Raw genomic sequence first — 16,569 nt, 5'->3', positions numbered from 1 at the left:
GGTGGCCCTACATGCAAAAGGATGCCGAAGCTTATGTAAAGAAGTGTGAACAATGTCAAAAGTTTGCAGCTTTGATACATCAGCCAGCTGCAGACCGAAACCTAGTATCCAGCCCTTGGCCGTTTGCCCAATGGGGCATGGATCTGGTTGGACAACTTCCCCAGGCAACTGGGCAGAGAAAATACTTGCTGGTAGCAACAGACTACTTTACAAAATGGATAGAGGCAGAACCTCTTGCCAAAATCCGAGATGTGGACGACAAGAATTTTATTTGGAGAAACATAATCACCAGATTTGGGATTCCAAGGGCAATTATTGCCGACAACGGGACACAGTTCGACAGCAAACTCATCAAAAACTTTTGTGCAAAATTCAAGATCAAGAATTATTTCTCAACACCAAGTTTTCCTCAAAGCAATGGGCAAGCAGAAGCATTCAACAAAGTAATCCTGGATGGAATAAAGAAGAGGCTGCAGGCAGCAAAAGGAAAGTGGGTGGACGAACTACCCAACGTACTTTGGGCATATCGGACTACGCCGAGAAGATCAACAGGAGAATCCCCCTTTGCCATGGCCTATGGCACAGAAGCAGTCATCCCATTAGAGATCGGCATCCCAGGGATCAGAACCCAGGGAGTAGAGAATGGCACCAATGACATTCTGTTAGCCCGAGACCTGGATTTATTAGAAGAACGAAGAGAAAAAGCTGCGATTCAGCTCGCAGTATACCAGCAACAGCTTGCCAGAGCTTACAACAAGAAGGTTAATCCAAGAGATTTTCAAGTTGGCGACCTAGTCCTAAGAAAAGTCGTCGGGAACAAAAAGGATCCCAGGGAGGGCAAGCTTGGCCCAAACTGGGAAGGACCCTACAGAGTTACTTCAGTATTAGGCAATGGAGCATATCGGCTTGAGGACAATGAGGGCAAAGCATTGCCCAGACCTTGGAATACTTGTAATTTGAAATTTTTCTATCATTAGAAAAACATCATTGTTTGGCCGATATTATCAATAAAGTCTTTTCAGAATCTTTTCAACATGTTCGATTGATAAAGTTATGCATGGATGTTTTCGAAGACATATCAAACTCAGGCAAATATAAGCCGATATTATTCCTTAATCCACTTGTTGAAATTTGTAGCAATTTACAAGTTGGAATTAAGCTGATTCCTTATCTTCACTTGTTGAAATTTGTAGCAATTTACAAGTCGAAGTTAAGCCGATGTTATTCCTTAATCCACTTATTGAAATTTGTAGCAATTTACAAGTTGGAATTAAGCTGATTCCTTATCTTCACTTGTTGAAATTTGTAGCAATTTACAAGTCGAAGTTAAGCCGATGTTATTCCTTAATCCACTTGTTGAAATTTGTAGCAATTTACAAGTTGGAATTAAGCTGATTCCTTATCTTCACTTGTTGAAATTTGTAGCAATTTACAAGTTGAAGTTAAGCCGATGTTATTCCTTAATCCACTTGTTGAAATTTGTAGCAATTTACTAGTTGGAATTAAGCTGATTCCTTATCTTCACTTGTTGAAATTTGTAGCAATTTACAAGTTCAAGTTAAGCCGATGTTATTCCTTAATCCACTTGTTGAAATTTGTAGCAATTTACAAGTTGGAATTAAGCTGATTCCTTATCTTCCCTTGTTGAAATTTGTAGCAATTTACAAGACGAAGATAAGCCGAGGTTATTGCTTAAGTTCTCATAGCAATATGTGGGTTGTTTACACCCAAGGGAAGATGCTTAACACTTGTTGAAATTTGTAGCAATTTACAAGTCTATGTTAAGCCGACATATGACCACCCGCTGAGGTATACAGAAAGTTACAGGTTAAAATAAAGGCTAAGTATATTGTTCATTACTTGTTGAAATTTGTAGCAATTTACAAGTAGGTCAGACTAAGATTATCATTTAGTACTTAATTGAGAAGAAGCTTGCAAAGTTTACATTCTATATGTTCTATACTTGTTGAAATTTATGAAAAGTTTGCAGGATAGTATCTTGCCGAAGTCAGAGTTTTATGGTTATACCCGAGGTATGAAACCCCGAGGAGATTGCACAAAGGAAGCAACATGAGGAAATATGCAAAAATTTCATAAGTACAAGACTATGCAGAAATAGTCAACAGAATATCACAAGATTGGAACATCCAGAGGAAGAACTGTTGCAGTTATATATTGAAGAAACCACGTCGGCCAAAAGAAAGAGTTTTGCATTAATCCAGAAAGTAAAAAGTACAAAGCGCAAAAAACAGAAAAAAAGAAGGAAAAAAGTACAAAGGACAATTTTTTCAAGATTCTTCAGCATCAGCCACTGCAGGGACTGGGACCTCAGATGACTCTGGTGGTACCTCCTCGGCCACTTTCTCCGCTTCTATCTCGGCATCAATCTCAGCGATTGTTGACTCAACACTTCTTTCTACCAAGAGAAGATTGGACGATAGTTGCCCAGTGGCAGTCTCCTTGGGTGCCCCCTCAGTCCCATCACCCTCCTCATCCAAAGTCAAGTCCATAACCTGCTCAGCAGGAGGAGGGGACTTGGCTTCGGCAGCATTCTTGGGTCTTCTCACCAAGGCGTCACCATCATCTTTTTCTTCATCTTCATCAACGGCCTCGGCCTCAGACTCTGATTCACCTTCAGGAGGAGGAGGAGGAAACGGTAACGGAATAGCGTCGGCCTGACGCAATGGCGAGTCAGCAGGAAGGTCAAGCTTCTTTATCAAGGACATCCAACCAAGGGAAAATCCCCTGTTGCATGCCTGCCTGACTTGAAGCTTGTAGTCTTCTGCGACGTCGGCCATACCTTGAGCATAGGCCTTTTCGTCGGCCTCTTTGATTTCGGCCTCTTTTGTGGCCAGAGCTTGCTGAAGTTCTTTCTCCGCTTGGGCCTTCTGGACCTCGGCCTCTCTTTTCTCGGCCTCAGCAACTTTTCTAACGGCCTCAGCAGCTTCGGCTTTCTCAAGAGCTAAAGTTTGAACTTTGGTTGCAGCCTCGGCTTGATCCTCCAACTTTTTCATTTTTGCTTCAAGAGACTTGATCTCTCTCTTCATAGAAGATGCTTCCCTTTTCATATCAACCAACCTTTGACGATTTTCAAAGGATTGCATGGCAAATGAGTGGGCATGCTGAATGGCCTGCAGAAAAACAGAAATGTGAGACAGTACTCTCAGTGAAGAACAGAAGAAAAAATCACAAGTATAAACAGAAATACTTACTTGAGCAGAGTGTTGGAGCATAAGAGCATAATTTTCATACTCACTAAGCTTGCTATTTCGCTCCAAGTCATTTGGTAGAAGAAGAGCAGTGCTAAGGGCGACAGCAACATTAATGTCGTCAGCACTTTCACTAGCCATGATGGGCCTATCCTCCAGGGATAGATCAGGGGCCCAGGGGACGTCGGGCTTCTTCGAAGCCGAGGTCGTCGCAGACGATGACCTTGGCCGCTTTGATTGTGTAGACCCTGAGGGTTGGCCCTCAGCAGACCTCTTGGTTGAAGTAGAGGCTGATTTTTTGCTTTCTGCTAGTTTAGAGATCGGCAAAGCATCCTCAGCCTCGGCATCTGTAGCCTTGGCCTTAGGCTGAGCCTTTTTTACTCTCTTTGGTTTGGGTGGAAGCATTGACTGCGTTGGTGCGGCTTCGGCGTCAGTTGGAAGGTCAGCAAGAAGGTCTTGGACGACAGGCCTTGGACGAACCATTTCGGCAGTCTTTACAAGCTTTCGTCGGCGTCTACGTTCAGGAATTGGTATTAAGTAGGGGGCCGAAGTTGATGGAAGATCGGCTGGGTCAAATGTGGATTCTTGATCTGTTCGGGATGTAGAAGCAGTTAAGGTTGTGGCTGTTGGTGGAGAAAGACTCTTCTTCCTTTTTCTGGGGACGTCGGGTAAGGTGGACTTGTATGTAGGGATGAAGTTTAGTAATACTGGGGCTTTTCGTTTATGGATTGGAAGGCCAAGAAGTGTTTTCAGATCTGTTCCTGGGAAGAAGGATTGACGAAAATTTTTTGGCGGTTGATGGAGATCTGCAAAGAAACAGACGTCAGAAACAAAAAGTATTAAAGTCTTAAATAAAAACAACTAAGTGTTGACTTAGGGCTCTTACTCTTACCCTCTGTGATTGTTCGAGGAAGAGGGTAGAGGTGGACATCTTCATCTGGGCCAAATTCCCAATTTCCAGAAGCAATGAGAAAATCATCTCCAGCCCCCTTGTTGGAGTCTGGGAGGTCGGCTACAATTTTGTACTAAGTAGATCTCGGCTTAAGGTAATAGACAAAACCCCTATCCTTCAGATCAAGAGGGCACATGGTATAACAATATTGAAGGTCGGCTAGGGTGATTCTAAGGTTTTCTTGCCTAGCCAAGGCTATAATACCGTTAATTACCCTATAAGAATTGATAGTAAGCTGCATAGGGTTCAGCTTATAGAAGTGGAGAACTTGACGAAAAAGGGGATCAAGTGGGAGCCGAAGTCCACATTCGGTAAAAGCAACTATTGGAAAAGGCATTGTATGGTCTGTGGGCACGATGGTATCATTATCCCCAGCCAGCTTAAGATGAACGTCGGCTGGGATAGAAAATTCTTGCCTAAAGTATTCAAGTTTTGTTGGGGTATTTACCCTATGCCTCCACATACCCATTATGTCGGCTTAAACTAAGAGGAATATGTTTCAGAAGATGGGCGTTTTTCAGGTTTCCCTAACGATTAAGGGTTCTACAGACAAATCCCAAATCTATGAAGTATGAAGATAAAAATCGAGGGCACAGATCTGGGGCAGATACAAAAAAGAGAAAACAGAGACGAAGTTTCAGATTCAAGAACAGAGGTATAGTTCTCAGAAACAATAGAGATACAGAAACAAATCAAGAACAGCGGCAAAGAGAATGATGAAAAAACATAGAAGTTCAAGGCATAGCCACAAATTCAAGATACAAATATGTTCAAGACCTCGAACAAAGATCAGTAATGGCAACAGACAGACAAAAGCACATAAAGAGAATGGAAGACCTAAAGAAGAGGGTCTTACCAGGACAAATGAAGCCAAAGCAATGCTCGCCGAACCCAGAAGCCGGTTGCAACAGCAAAGAAGGCTTAGCAAGAATGAGGGATTAAAAGCAAATCCATGAGAGAAATTGAAGCGATGGCAGATTCAAAGAAGAATGAACTTTCAGAGAGAGAAAAAGCAAGAAGACGAAAAAGTGAAGAAGAAATAGAGGCAAAAGAAAAGTTTTGTCAAAAATTTGAAACGGCGGCAAAAATAGGGCAATTATTACGCCTAGAGCAACGCACGCGTCAGACGGCGCAGACAAAATGAACAGACAGCTTCAGGCGCGTCACAGACACGCTCCAATCAAAACAAAGCACGTGAAAAGAAACAGTTAGATATGCATGACAGCTCATGCGCGTGGGGGAGTACGACCGAAGTCTTGTTCTCCGAAGAGAACACGTCGGCTGAAAGTAGATAACCTTGGCTAAGTAGTTTTTAAGCCATTACTCAGAAAAGAAGTGACAAAATTTCGGAATAGGTTCCATCACCTCAGAATGCCGAGGTAATAGAACCTAGGGGGCAGTTGCGGGGATGTATTTTCTGAATACCAACACGTGGCATGGTGACGCCGATGTGTCAGCCGAAGTGCCACGTGCCCTGGTAGTTAAGCCGAGGTAATCTCGGAGAAGCCGAGGTCATCTCCGAAGATATCGGAATCCGAGATAAGGGGCAAGAGTCCTAAGGCAAGGAGGGGACTAAACCAAGATATGGATAAAACTCTCAAGGAGTTTATCTTTATCATTTAAAAGAGTCCAGAGTAAACAGTGAATTAGAGTTCATAGAAGTCATACTTCTAGTGGGACTTGGATTGAGTATATTATAAAAGAGAGGCACCCCCGTGGGTCTAAGGTATGTAATTTATACTTTGAGTATTCAGTTTAGTACTTGATTATCTTTGAGAGATATACTGACTTGATCGTCGGAGTGCCCCCGGGTGGAAGAACCACCGCCGGAGCTTTTTCTTTCTGTTTCAGGTTGCTTAAGCCATCTATTCTGCTTGTGCTCTCCAGCTGATCACTAGACGGGCAGCGTGGTCAGATTTTCACCCACATAATATATTCACCAACTTCATTTACCTTCATCGTTTCCACTTAAATACAGCCACCAACTTCAATAAACATACAACCATCTCCATTACTTCCCTCCACCACTTACCCCAATTAATTTCAAGAAATCATGCTTCCCCTTTATATTTTGTATTCTTTTAATTTAACTTTAATTTTACTTTTTTTATTTTTATTTTTTCTTTGGTTCATTTATATTAATTTTATTTGTTTTTTTAAAAAAATAATAATTTCAATTCTGAAAGCCTCTATTTAAAAAAAAGTCACTAAAAACAAAAAATAATCTCCTTGCTTGGTTTAGGGTTTTCCAAAACACTTTCAGAAAATTCTACTCTCTTATTTTCCGTGTTTTTTTTGTTTTTACTGAATTTTTTTAATATTTTAAGCAATTTTTTTACTTTTTAGACACGCCTAACATAAATACACCTAAAAAGTAAAAAAAATTGTAAAAAAAATCTTTTAAAAATTCACTAAATACCAAAAATACAAGAAAATACAAGAATTCAGTACATTTTTTATATTTTTATGTATTTATTAATTTTTTAAAATATTTTTTCACAAATTTTTTACTTTTTAGATACATCTAAGTAAGGTGCATCTAAAAAAGTAAAAAAAAAGTTTAAAATTTAAAAAATATTCACTAAAAACAAAAAAACAAAAAAACACAAAAACTCAAAAAGTCAATTTTTAAAAAATTTAATCCAGAAAACTCAAACCAAACACAGTGAATTTTATTGAAAGAGACTAAGAAATCAGTTTGTGTCTTTAATTGATTTTTTTTTCAAATTTTGATACATTTTTTAAAAAACATTTAAGGACTTGTACTTATTAAATTATGAATAGTTACGAGTCAATCTAATGGATCAAATGTATTTACTAATGAGTTATGTTAAAACATAACCAAGTATCATAATGATAATTTTTTCAAATACATTGGCAAATTTATTAATCCGACAAATAAAGTTTACAATCTATATTATATATTAAGTAAAAGGGGATTTTTAACTCCAAGCCTTGTGAGAGCTCCAATCTCCCAATTTAAATTTCTTGATTTTTTGATTTAAAAAAAAAAAACCTTAACATTTATTAATTTCTCCTAACCTCCAAATCTTACCCTCATAATAACACTTTAATGCATTAAGAACAAACATAAAAAAATAAAAAATAGAAAAAATTGAAATCCAACACATATGAATTCCTTGAAAAGTCCCAACACATATGATTATTATTCTTCATAATAACACTTTAATGCATTAAGAACAAGCATAAAAAAAATTTCTTGAAAAGTTCAACACATAAGGTTATTATCAAAATATTAAACTTTAATATAATATAATAAAAAAAAGACATTTAATTCCTTGAAAAGTCCAACACATATGATTATTATCAAAATATTAAATTTTAATATAATATAAAAAAGGAAAAAAAGAAGGCATTTAAAAAAAAATTAAAAATCGTAATTTACATATATAGGTAATTGTAAATATAATCTGTGCATAACACGGGTGATATGCTAATTATATATATAAACAAAAACAAAAATGAATTAGTTACACTAATGACTTTTTCATTCACAGGAGTTCCGGGTGTGTTTCATTTGGTTTTGAAAGATAAATTTTCAAAAAATATTTGGGAGAGAAAGTTTAGAAATTTTTTTGGTTTGTTTGAACTTATGAGTCAAACCAAGTCACTTTGACCGTAACGCCCTAAAAAAAAGAGATAATCTAACCCAATAAATTCATAAACATAATAGGAAAAGTATTACTTTTATTCATCAGAATTTTTATTACAAAAGAGATTACATGTATTAGACTTTTATAAATATTCATTCTGAAATTACAACATGTAAACATAATAAATGCCCTACATGCTTACATCTTTCCAAGAGATAACTTGGTTACAATAAAAGAGAGTCATAAGCTCTTAACAATTAAAGCCCCCGGCTTAAAAAGAAAACACATAAACATAAAAATAACAAACAAAAATAGAGCCTTCAGCCCCTAAACCTCCCAAGCTATGTCCTTGGAGGCAGCATGCCACATGTACCTGAAAATGGTTTCTGAAGTAGGGTGAGCCAATACCCAGTAGAGATATACTAACATAATGTAAGAAATTTAACTAAGACATAAGCATTAGATAAATGTTTAATACTTGCAAACCAACTTACACCCCTTTTATGACCAATCAGTATCGACATCCATATTTCAGTCCATTTCTATTCATTTATTCAAATCAATTCTTTGACATAGTTTATTGTTATCTAAACAATTCAAAACAAGACTACAACTCATTTATTAACACTTCAAATACACACATTATTCAATCACTTCCATTTTCTTGCCATTTTACGGAATCACATCCAAGGGAACCGGCACTCATATATATAAGATTTCGGAACTTTCACCCTGGACACTCTGGCCAACTTAATTTTCAATGAAGTTCATCCCCTATCTCCTCCCAAACAATGATACATATACAATGTATTTAAAAGCGTATCATATACAATGACTACCAAATTCACACATTCAACAATTTAATCAAATCGTCACATTCAATGACACAATTCATATGACTAGTTTCAATTTACCTAGTCCTCATGCAATTTCTACAACAATCATAGTTATCCTCCACCGATAGCCCAAAACAGATATTTCTAAACAGATAAACAAATCTATCAAATAGATAATTTATCAAATTTCTATAGGTGAGTGATTTAACAAATCCAACTACACCATTCATCTATATACCCTTCCAATTTCATATTTTCCATATCAATTTCATTATATATACAAGACGAATTATTCAACCCAAATTAGGGCAAATTTTTCTTTTTTCACAAATGTCAATCACAAGTCTAAATTTCATCATTTTAATCTATATAATCCTATCTTCAATACCTTACATATATTTCTATGACCCAATACAGAAAAACCCTCTTTCAAATCTTGAGCTCAAACCCTAGTTTCCCCCAAATGATTCCAAATTCCACCATTTATACAAAATGACAAATACCTAGGTTAAAAATCATACTAAGGTATAGAATATCCCTACCTCAAAGTTAGAAGAGTAAAGAAGAGAATAAGAAACCCAAAGATGCTCCAAATTCGGCTTTGCTCGGATGAAGACGAAGCTCACAAGATGCTCTAGCTCTTTATCAAAGGGAGTACGGTGGAGAGACCCTTAAATCATGGAGTATTTGTAGAGAGAGAGAGTTTTAGAGAGAGAAGGTGCCGATCTAGGGTTTTGGGATGAAAAGATATCAAAAAGTGAAGCAGAAAAGCTCTGCTGCGAACTAATATACGTAGTTCTCGCTCGAGCGAAGGAGTCATTGCTCGAGCAACCAGACACAACAGTGACCTCGCTCAAGCGCAAGAAGTCTCGCTCAAGCGAAGAACTTTATCTTCCCCAGAAAAGCTGCGTTTGGAAAGAAAACCTGAAGACCCTCAAACCTCGCTCAAGCACAAGAAACCTCGTTCAAGCGAAGAAGCCAATTACACAAAGCTCGCTCGAGCGTAAGAAGTCTGGCTCGAGCCAAGAAGCAAAAATCTGGACCACAAAAACCTAGACCAAGTAACAACCAACCTGTTCCAAACTCGCCCAACAAGTTCTCAAGCTCAAACACAAAGGGTCAAAGGGGAAAAATGAGACATGGATACAATATTCAATCATGGAACCCGAGCCTGGAACACAATGAAGATCAGGGCAAAACCGGGATCGCTATAACCTCTCCCCCTTAAAGAATTTCGTCCTCGAAATTTTAGTATAAGTTTCAAAACCAAGATTATCCAATTTTTCCAAATAATTACAATTTAACTCTCATCACCATGACCAACCCACCGGTCATTCCATCTCTTCCCAAGAGAACAAAATCACAACACACAACTCAACAAGTTTTATCAATATGCATTTTCCGAAATTCAACTATTTCCAAGATGTACATCTCATATTTCCAAAACATATTTAATGTCTATAATAAATTTGCATTTCCAAAATCGATACAACACATACATTGTCCAAATCAACTTTCATTTCCGAAACACATTTAACATTTACAATGTTTTCATAATCCAAAACATATACAATGTTTTTATAGTTCATCAACAAAATTGAAATTTCAACATACACTCAAACATCGACAAATAGGTCTGGATACTTCTCTCGAACTTCCAATTCACGCTCTCAAGTTGCTTCCTCAACCCCGTGATGTTTCCACAATACTTTGACCAAGGGAATCGTCTTGCCTCGCAAGACTTAGTTCCGTCTATCCAAGACTCTCACCGGTCTCTCCTCATATGAGGCATCCTCATCTACCTCTAAGTCGGTCCAATCCAACACATGTGATGGATCCGGCTCACATTTCTGATGCATACTAATATGAAACACGTCATGCACTCCAGAAAGTTGTGGAGGCAACGCCAAACGATAGGCGACCTCCCCAATCCGCTCTAAGATCTCAAAAGAGCCAATAAACCGAGGGGATGACTTCCTACTCTTCCTAAACCTCATCAAACCTCGTCTAGGTGATATTTTCAAAAAGACATGATCACCCACCTTGAATGACAAAGGTCTCCTCCTACGGTCGACATAACTCTTTTGGCGACTCTAGGCTGTAACTAACCTCTTACGGATAAGTGCCACTTTCTTCGTTATCTTCCGAACCAACTCTGAACCTAACAAAGGTGCATCACCCACCTCGGCCCAACACACTAGAGATCTACACGGTCGGCCATACAAGGTCTCAAACGGTGCCATGCCAATACTCGATTAGAAACTGTTATTGTAGGCAAACTCCACTAAAGGTAAGTGTCTCTCCCATGACCCCTTAAAGTCAAGGACATGGCCTCGAAGCATATCTTCAAGGATCTGAATAGTACACTCGGACTGCCCGTCAGTCTGAGGATGGTAAGCCATGATAAAAGTCAATCTAGTGCCCAAGGCACTCTGCAAGCTCTGCCATAACTGAGTAGTGAAACGCGGATCTCTATTTGAAACGATTGTCACAGGGACCTCGTGCAACCTCACTATGTCCCGAATATATAAGTCAGCAAGGTAATCTACCGAATCTCTTACGCGCATAGGAATAAAATGAGCCGACTTGGTTAACCAATCAACTACCACCCAAATGGCATCACTACCCCGTTGAGTTCTCGGAAGGCCCACAATCAAATCCATCGTGACATGCTCCCACTTCCACTCAGCTATAAGCAAGTGTTGCGACAAACCCGCTGGCCTCTGATGTTCAGCCTTCACTTGCTGACAAGCAAGGCACTTCGATACAAACACTGCCACATCCTTCTTCATACCTCTCCACCAAAATTGGAGACTCAGATTGTGATACATCTTTGTGCCTCCTAGATGCACCGCAAGGTGTAAATAGTGAAACTCTCGGAGTACTTCCTCTCAGCAAGACTCCGGCACAAACAAGCGATCACGGTATCTCACACTCAGGTCGGGATACATGGTCAAATCCTTCTCTATCTTCCCACTGGAGATCTTCTCCCAGAGGGATTCTACCTCAAAGTCACCCCTCTGCACTTTTAACACTCAGTTCACAAGTATAGGTTATGCAACCACAGAGAACAAGGCTGTAGACTCAACAGACTTGCCCAGATACAAGTCACACTCCCCAAGAGCACTCAATATCTCCCATTCCCGGATGGCAATACAAGCCATACTGCTGATAGATTTCTTACTCAAGGGGTCGACCACTACATTGGCCTTCCTCGGATGGTAATATAACTCAAAATCATAATCCTCTATGAATTATGTGCACCTTCTCTGCCTCAAATTCAAGTCCTTTTGTGTAAACAGATATTTCAAACTCTTATGATCAGAAAACACCTCAAATCTCTCACCATACAAATAGTGCCTCCAAATCTTCAAGGCAAAAGTCATAGCTGCTAACTCTAAATTATGAGTAAGGTAGTTCCTCTTGTGTGTTTTCAACTGTCGTGAGCTATAGGCTATTACCTTTTCTTCTTGCATCAATACACAACCCAAACCCTCTCGTAAGGCATCACAATAAACTGAATAGCCCAAATCCCTCTCCAGAATAATCAAGACTGGAGCGGTGGTGAGTCTAACCTTAAGCTCTTGGAACGACTCTTCACAAGTTTCACTCCACACAAATTTGACCCATTTCCTCGTCAATCTAGTCAAAGGTGAAGCTAATTTGGAGAAATCTTTCACAAACCGACAGTAATACCCAACCAACCCCAAGAAACTACGGATCTCGAAAGCATTCTTAGGTTGTGCCCAATCTTGCACTGCCTCTATTTTGAATGAATCTACAGTCACCCCTTCCCCAGATACCACATGGCCTAAGAACATAATCTCTCTTAACCAGAACTCATACTTTCTGAACTTAACATACAGCTTATGGGCTCTATATAACTCAAGCACTCCTTGCAAGTGTTCCTCGTGCTCCTTCTTAGAGGGTGAGTAAATCAAGATATCGCCCACAAAGACGACCACAAAACGATCTAAAAACTCTTAGAAGATTCGGTTCATCAAGTCCATAAATACAGCTGGGGCATTGGTTAGCCCAAAAGGCATCACCAGAAACTCATAATGGCCATACCGCGTACGGAATGCCATCTTCGGGATATCCTCCTCCCTGACCTTCAATTGATGGTAGCCCGATCTCAAGTCTATCTCAGAGAAACAGTAAGACCCTTTCAACTAATCAAACAGGTCATCTATACAGGGCATAGGATACTTGTTCTTAACTGTAACCTGGTTCAATTTTCGGTAATCGATACAAAGTCTCAAGGCCCCATCTTTCTTTTTAGCAAAGAGGGCTGGTGCTCCCCAAGGCGAAGTACTAGGGCGAATAAAGCCCTTATCTAGTAATTCCTAAAGTTGAATCTTCAACTCACTTAACTCAGCCGGCGCAAACCGATACAGTGCCATAGAAATTGGTGTTGTACCAGGCACTAAATCAATAGAGAACTCGATCTCTCGATAAGGTAGTAAACTAGTAAGATCCTTGGAAAAGACATTCGAATACTCACAAACCACTCTTAGCAACTCAACCCGGGCCTCATCACACTCTCTACTCATAAAGCTAGCGAGAAAACAACTAAGCTCACTCCACCCGCGCGGATCATACACCGGTGATAAGACTCTATCCACTTGGTCCCCCAAGAAATAAAAGCAGTCACCGCTCAAAGTACATACAGTAACCTTCTGATGGTAGCGATCTATAATAGCCCAGAATGACAATAACCAGTCCATACCCAAAATAACATCAAAACCAGTCATATCCATCAATACAAAAGAAAAAGGAAGCCGACGATCGGCGACCTCTATATCACAACCCCGACACCCTTGTTTTAAAACCATCTCACCGCTAACAGGTGACACAACACAAATAGGAGATACTAACTGCACCAACTCCAACCCCGAAACAAATGCAAATGCAGATGAAATAAATGAATGGGATGCACCCGTATCAATTAACACGTTAACAACCGAGTTGCAAAGCAAAAAGGTACATCTCACAACAGATGGAACCGGTACAAGATTTGGCGTGGTAACAGCATACACCCGTCTCGTAAGTCTTTGATCTACCTGCTTACCTCTCAGAGCATAAGACTACTGCACAGACTGAGCCGAAGAGGCTCCCTAATTGGCCCTCGATGCAAGTACTGACTACACTGGCTGGTAACTCTGTGTCTGCCTTGAACCAAACGCACCAGATGTGCCATCCAATTGTGGGCAAAACCTCTTCAAGTGCCCCGCTTGCCCACACAGATAACAAGTGAGTGGCTGGCCTTGCCCTGACTTTGGCCATGAGAACGAGCCAAAAATGAAGCTGCTCGTTGCCCTTCTCCCCTCTGTGGGAAAGCTGGAGACTTGTGGCCTAACTGACCACATTTGAAACAAGTAAAGCCTCCCTGACCACCTTTCCCAAAACCCAAACTTGGCGTTGGAAAGGTAGACCTCGAATGCACTCCTTGGGACTGCTGACGGTTAGCACCCCTCTGCCTCTTACTGTCCCCCTGTCCATCCTGACTCCTCTTGGAGCCCCTCATTCTCTCCTTCTCCGCATGCATAATAGTCTCAAGATGGGCTGCAGCCTCCACAAGGCGCCCATAGTCTCTGATCATGGACCCGGCTATTCTAAACATGAGTCTGGTCCGCAATCTCTTCTCAAACTCCAAACATCAGTGCTCCTTGGTCACCACTAACTCTGGTGCAAACCTAGACAGGCTAGTGAAGGTGGCCTCAAACTCAGCCACTGGTGTATTCAACTGCACCAACTTGGAGAATTGATCCCTCAACTTCTCCCTCACTGTAGCAGGTAAGTACTTGTCCTGGAAAGCTTTAACAAAGGTTTCCCGAGTCCCTCCAATGTGCCCCCGCACATATTTCCACCACTGACCCGCATCTCCCTTCAGCTAGAAGGACACCAAGGTCACTCTCAAACCCCCGTCCTCGATGCCAAGCATTTCAAACGTCTTCGTCATCTGTTCTAGCCACTCATCAACCTTCAATGGCTCCTTAAGATCACCCAAAAACTCATCTGGATTTGATCGGAAGAACTCCCTCTTCAAAAATGACGATCATGCCTCAGCTACTTGGGCTTGGACTTGATTCTCAGTCTTGAGAATGTCCATAGACTCCCTCAATGCTCCGGCAATTTCACGAGCTAAGGTGCCCATGGCCTGTTGACCTACTGACTCGACCACATTGGCCCGAAATCTCATCCGGTATAGGCATCTCGTGCCTCCTAGGCCTACTACGTCTACCACCACGACCTCGTCCTGACATCCTAACAAATGTAACAAAAGAGATTAGTACATTTACAAATGTGTCGAAGCTATCTCACTCGCGTCCTAATTTGATGGACAATTGTAATTCACTCCACATAAGAACATAATCACATAAACACATACGGATTTTATTTCTAGATAATGACCGTCCCGTGGCATTGCTAAAGTTCCAGTTAGAAACGGCAGTGATCAAGTGCCTTTCTAATAAGACTCCCAGAAACCCACAGACCCAATCAACATCTTAGAAATTAAATCCCACACCCATATAGTCACATAAACATGTTATCATATAAGTACATATCATCCATACATAAGTCTCTAACAAGCAAGACAAACGCATTGTTGTACTAGCCACATCCCACGTACCCAAAGTATTCAAACCCGGTACGCTCTGATACCAAGTTGTAACGCCCTAAAAAAAAAAGAGATAATCCAACCCAATAGATATTACTTTCATTCATCAGAGTTTATATTACAAAAGATATTACATTCATTATACTTTCATAAATATTCATTCTGAAACTACAGCATGTAACACTAATTAATTACAACATAATAAATGCCCTACGGGCTTACATATTTCCAAGAGATAATTAGGTTACAACAAAAGAGAGTCATAAGCTCTTAACAATTAAAGCCCTCGGCTTAAAAGGAAAACACATAAACATAAAAATAACAAAACAAAATTAGAGCCTTCAGCCCCTAAACCTCCCAAGCTATGTCCTTGGAGGCAGCATGTCACCTGTGCCTGAAAATGGTTTTCGAAGTAGGGTGAGCCAATGCCCAGTAGAGATATACTAACATAATGTAAGAAATTTAACTAAGACATAAGCATTAGATAAATGTTCAATACTTGCAAACCAACTTACACCCCTTTTATGACCAATCAGTATCGACATCCATATTTCAATCCATTTCTATTCATTTATTCAAATCAATTCTTTGACATAGTTCATTGTTATCTAAACAATTCAAAACAAGACTATAACTCATTTATTAACACTTCAAATACACACATTATTCAATCACTTCCATTTTCTTGCCATTTTACGGAATCACATCCGAGGGAACCGGCACCTATATATATAAAATTTCGGAACTTTCACTCTGGACACTCTGTCCAACTTAATTTTCAATGAAGTTCATCCCCTATCTCCTCCCAAACAATGGAGTACATCCCCTATCTCCTCCCAAACAATGATACATATACAATGTATTTAAAAGCGTATCATATACAATGACTACCAAATTCACACATTCAACAATTTAATCAAATCGTCATATTCAATGACACAATTCATATGACTAGTTTCAATTTACCTAGTCCTTGTGCAGTTTCTAGAACAATCATAGTTATCCTCCACCGATAGCCCAAAACAAATATTTCTAAACAGATAAACAAATCTATCAAATAGATAATTTATCAAATTTCCATAGGTGAGTGATTTAACAAATCCAACTATACCATTCATCTATATGCCCTTCCAATTTCATATTTTCCATATCGATTTCGTTATATATACAAGATGAATTATTTAACCCAAATTAGGGCAAATTTTTCTTTTTTCACAAATGTCAATCACAAGTCTAAATTTTATCATTTTAACCCATATAATCCTATCTTCAATACCCTACATATATTTCTATGACCCAATATAGAAAATCCCTCTTTCAAATCTTGAGCTCAAAC

The 16,569-nt window shown here is 39.5% G+C and overlaps 1 protein-coding gene across 1 annotated transcript; it reads right to left on the bottom strand.

The window, feature by feature from the left end:
• Positions 1-2,191: 2,191 nt before the first annotated feature.
• Positions 2,192-3,953, bottom strand: LOC145819599 (uncharacterized). Its single transcript, XM_082913546.1, has 2 exons — positions 3,213-3,953; positions 2,192-3,131 (listed from the first exon to the last, which is right to left on the bottom strand). Exons 1-2 carry the CDS (start codon positions 3,690-3,692, stop codon positions 2,289-2,291), a joined length of 1,323 nt encoding a protein of 440 aa, XP_082769672.1. The 5' UTR covers positions 3,693-3,953; the 3' UTR covers positions 2,192-2,288.
• Between the last annotated feature and the right edge of the window lie 12,616 nt (positions 3,954-16,569).

This window comes from Camellia sinensis, chromosome 2 (assembly GCF_055761805.1).
Source record: "Camellia sinensis isolate YWXY chromosome 2, ASM5576180v1, whole genome shotgun sequence".
NCBI lineage: Eukaryota > Viridiplantae > Streptophyta > Magnoliopsida > Ericales > Theaceae > Camellia > Camellia sinensis.
The sequence above is the reverse complement of the archived record's forward strand: the minus strand, read 5'-3'. Positions and strand labels throughout refer to the sequence as shown.

Excerpts from the sequence above, each read along its gene's own strand:
- LOC145819599 (XM_082913546.1), bottom strand. The coding sequence starts at position 3,692 with ATGGTTCGTCCAAGGCCTGTCGTCCAAGACCTTCTTGCTGACCTTCCA. Across the intron at positions 3,132-3,212 it reads TGCTCCAACACTCTGCTCAA|GCCATTCAGCATGCCCACTC; the intron begins GTAAGTATTTCT and ends GTTTTTCTGCAG.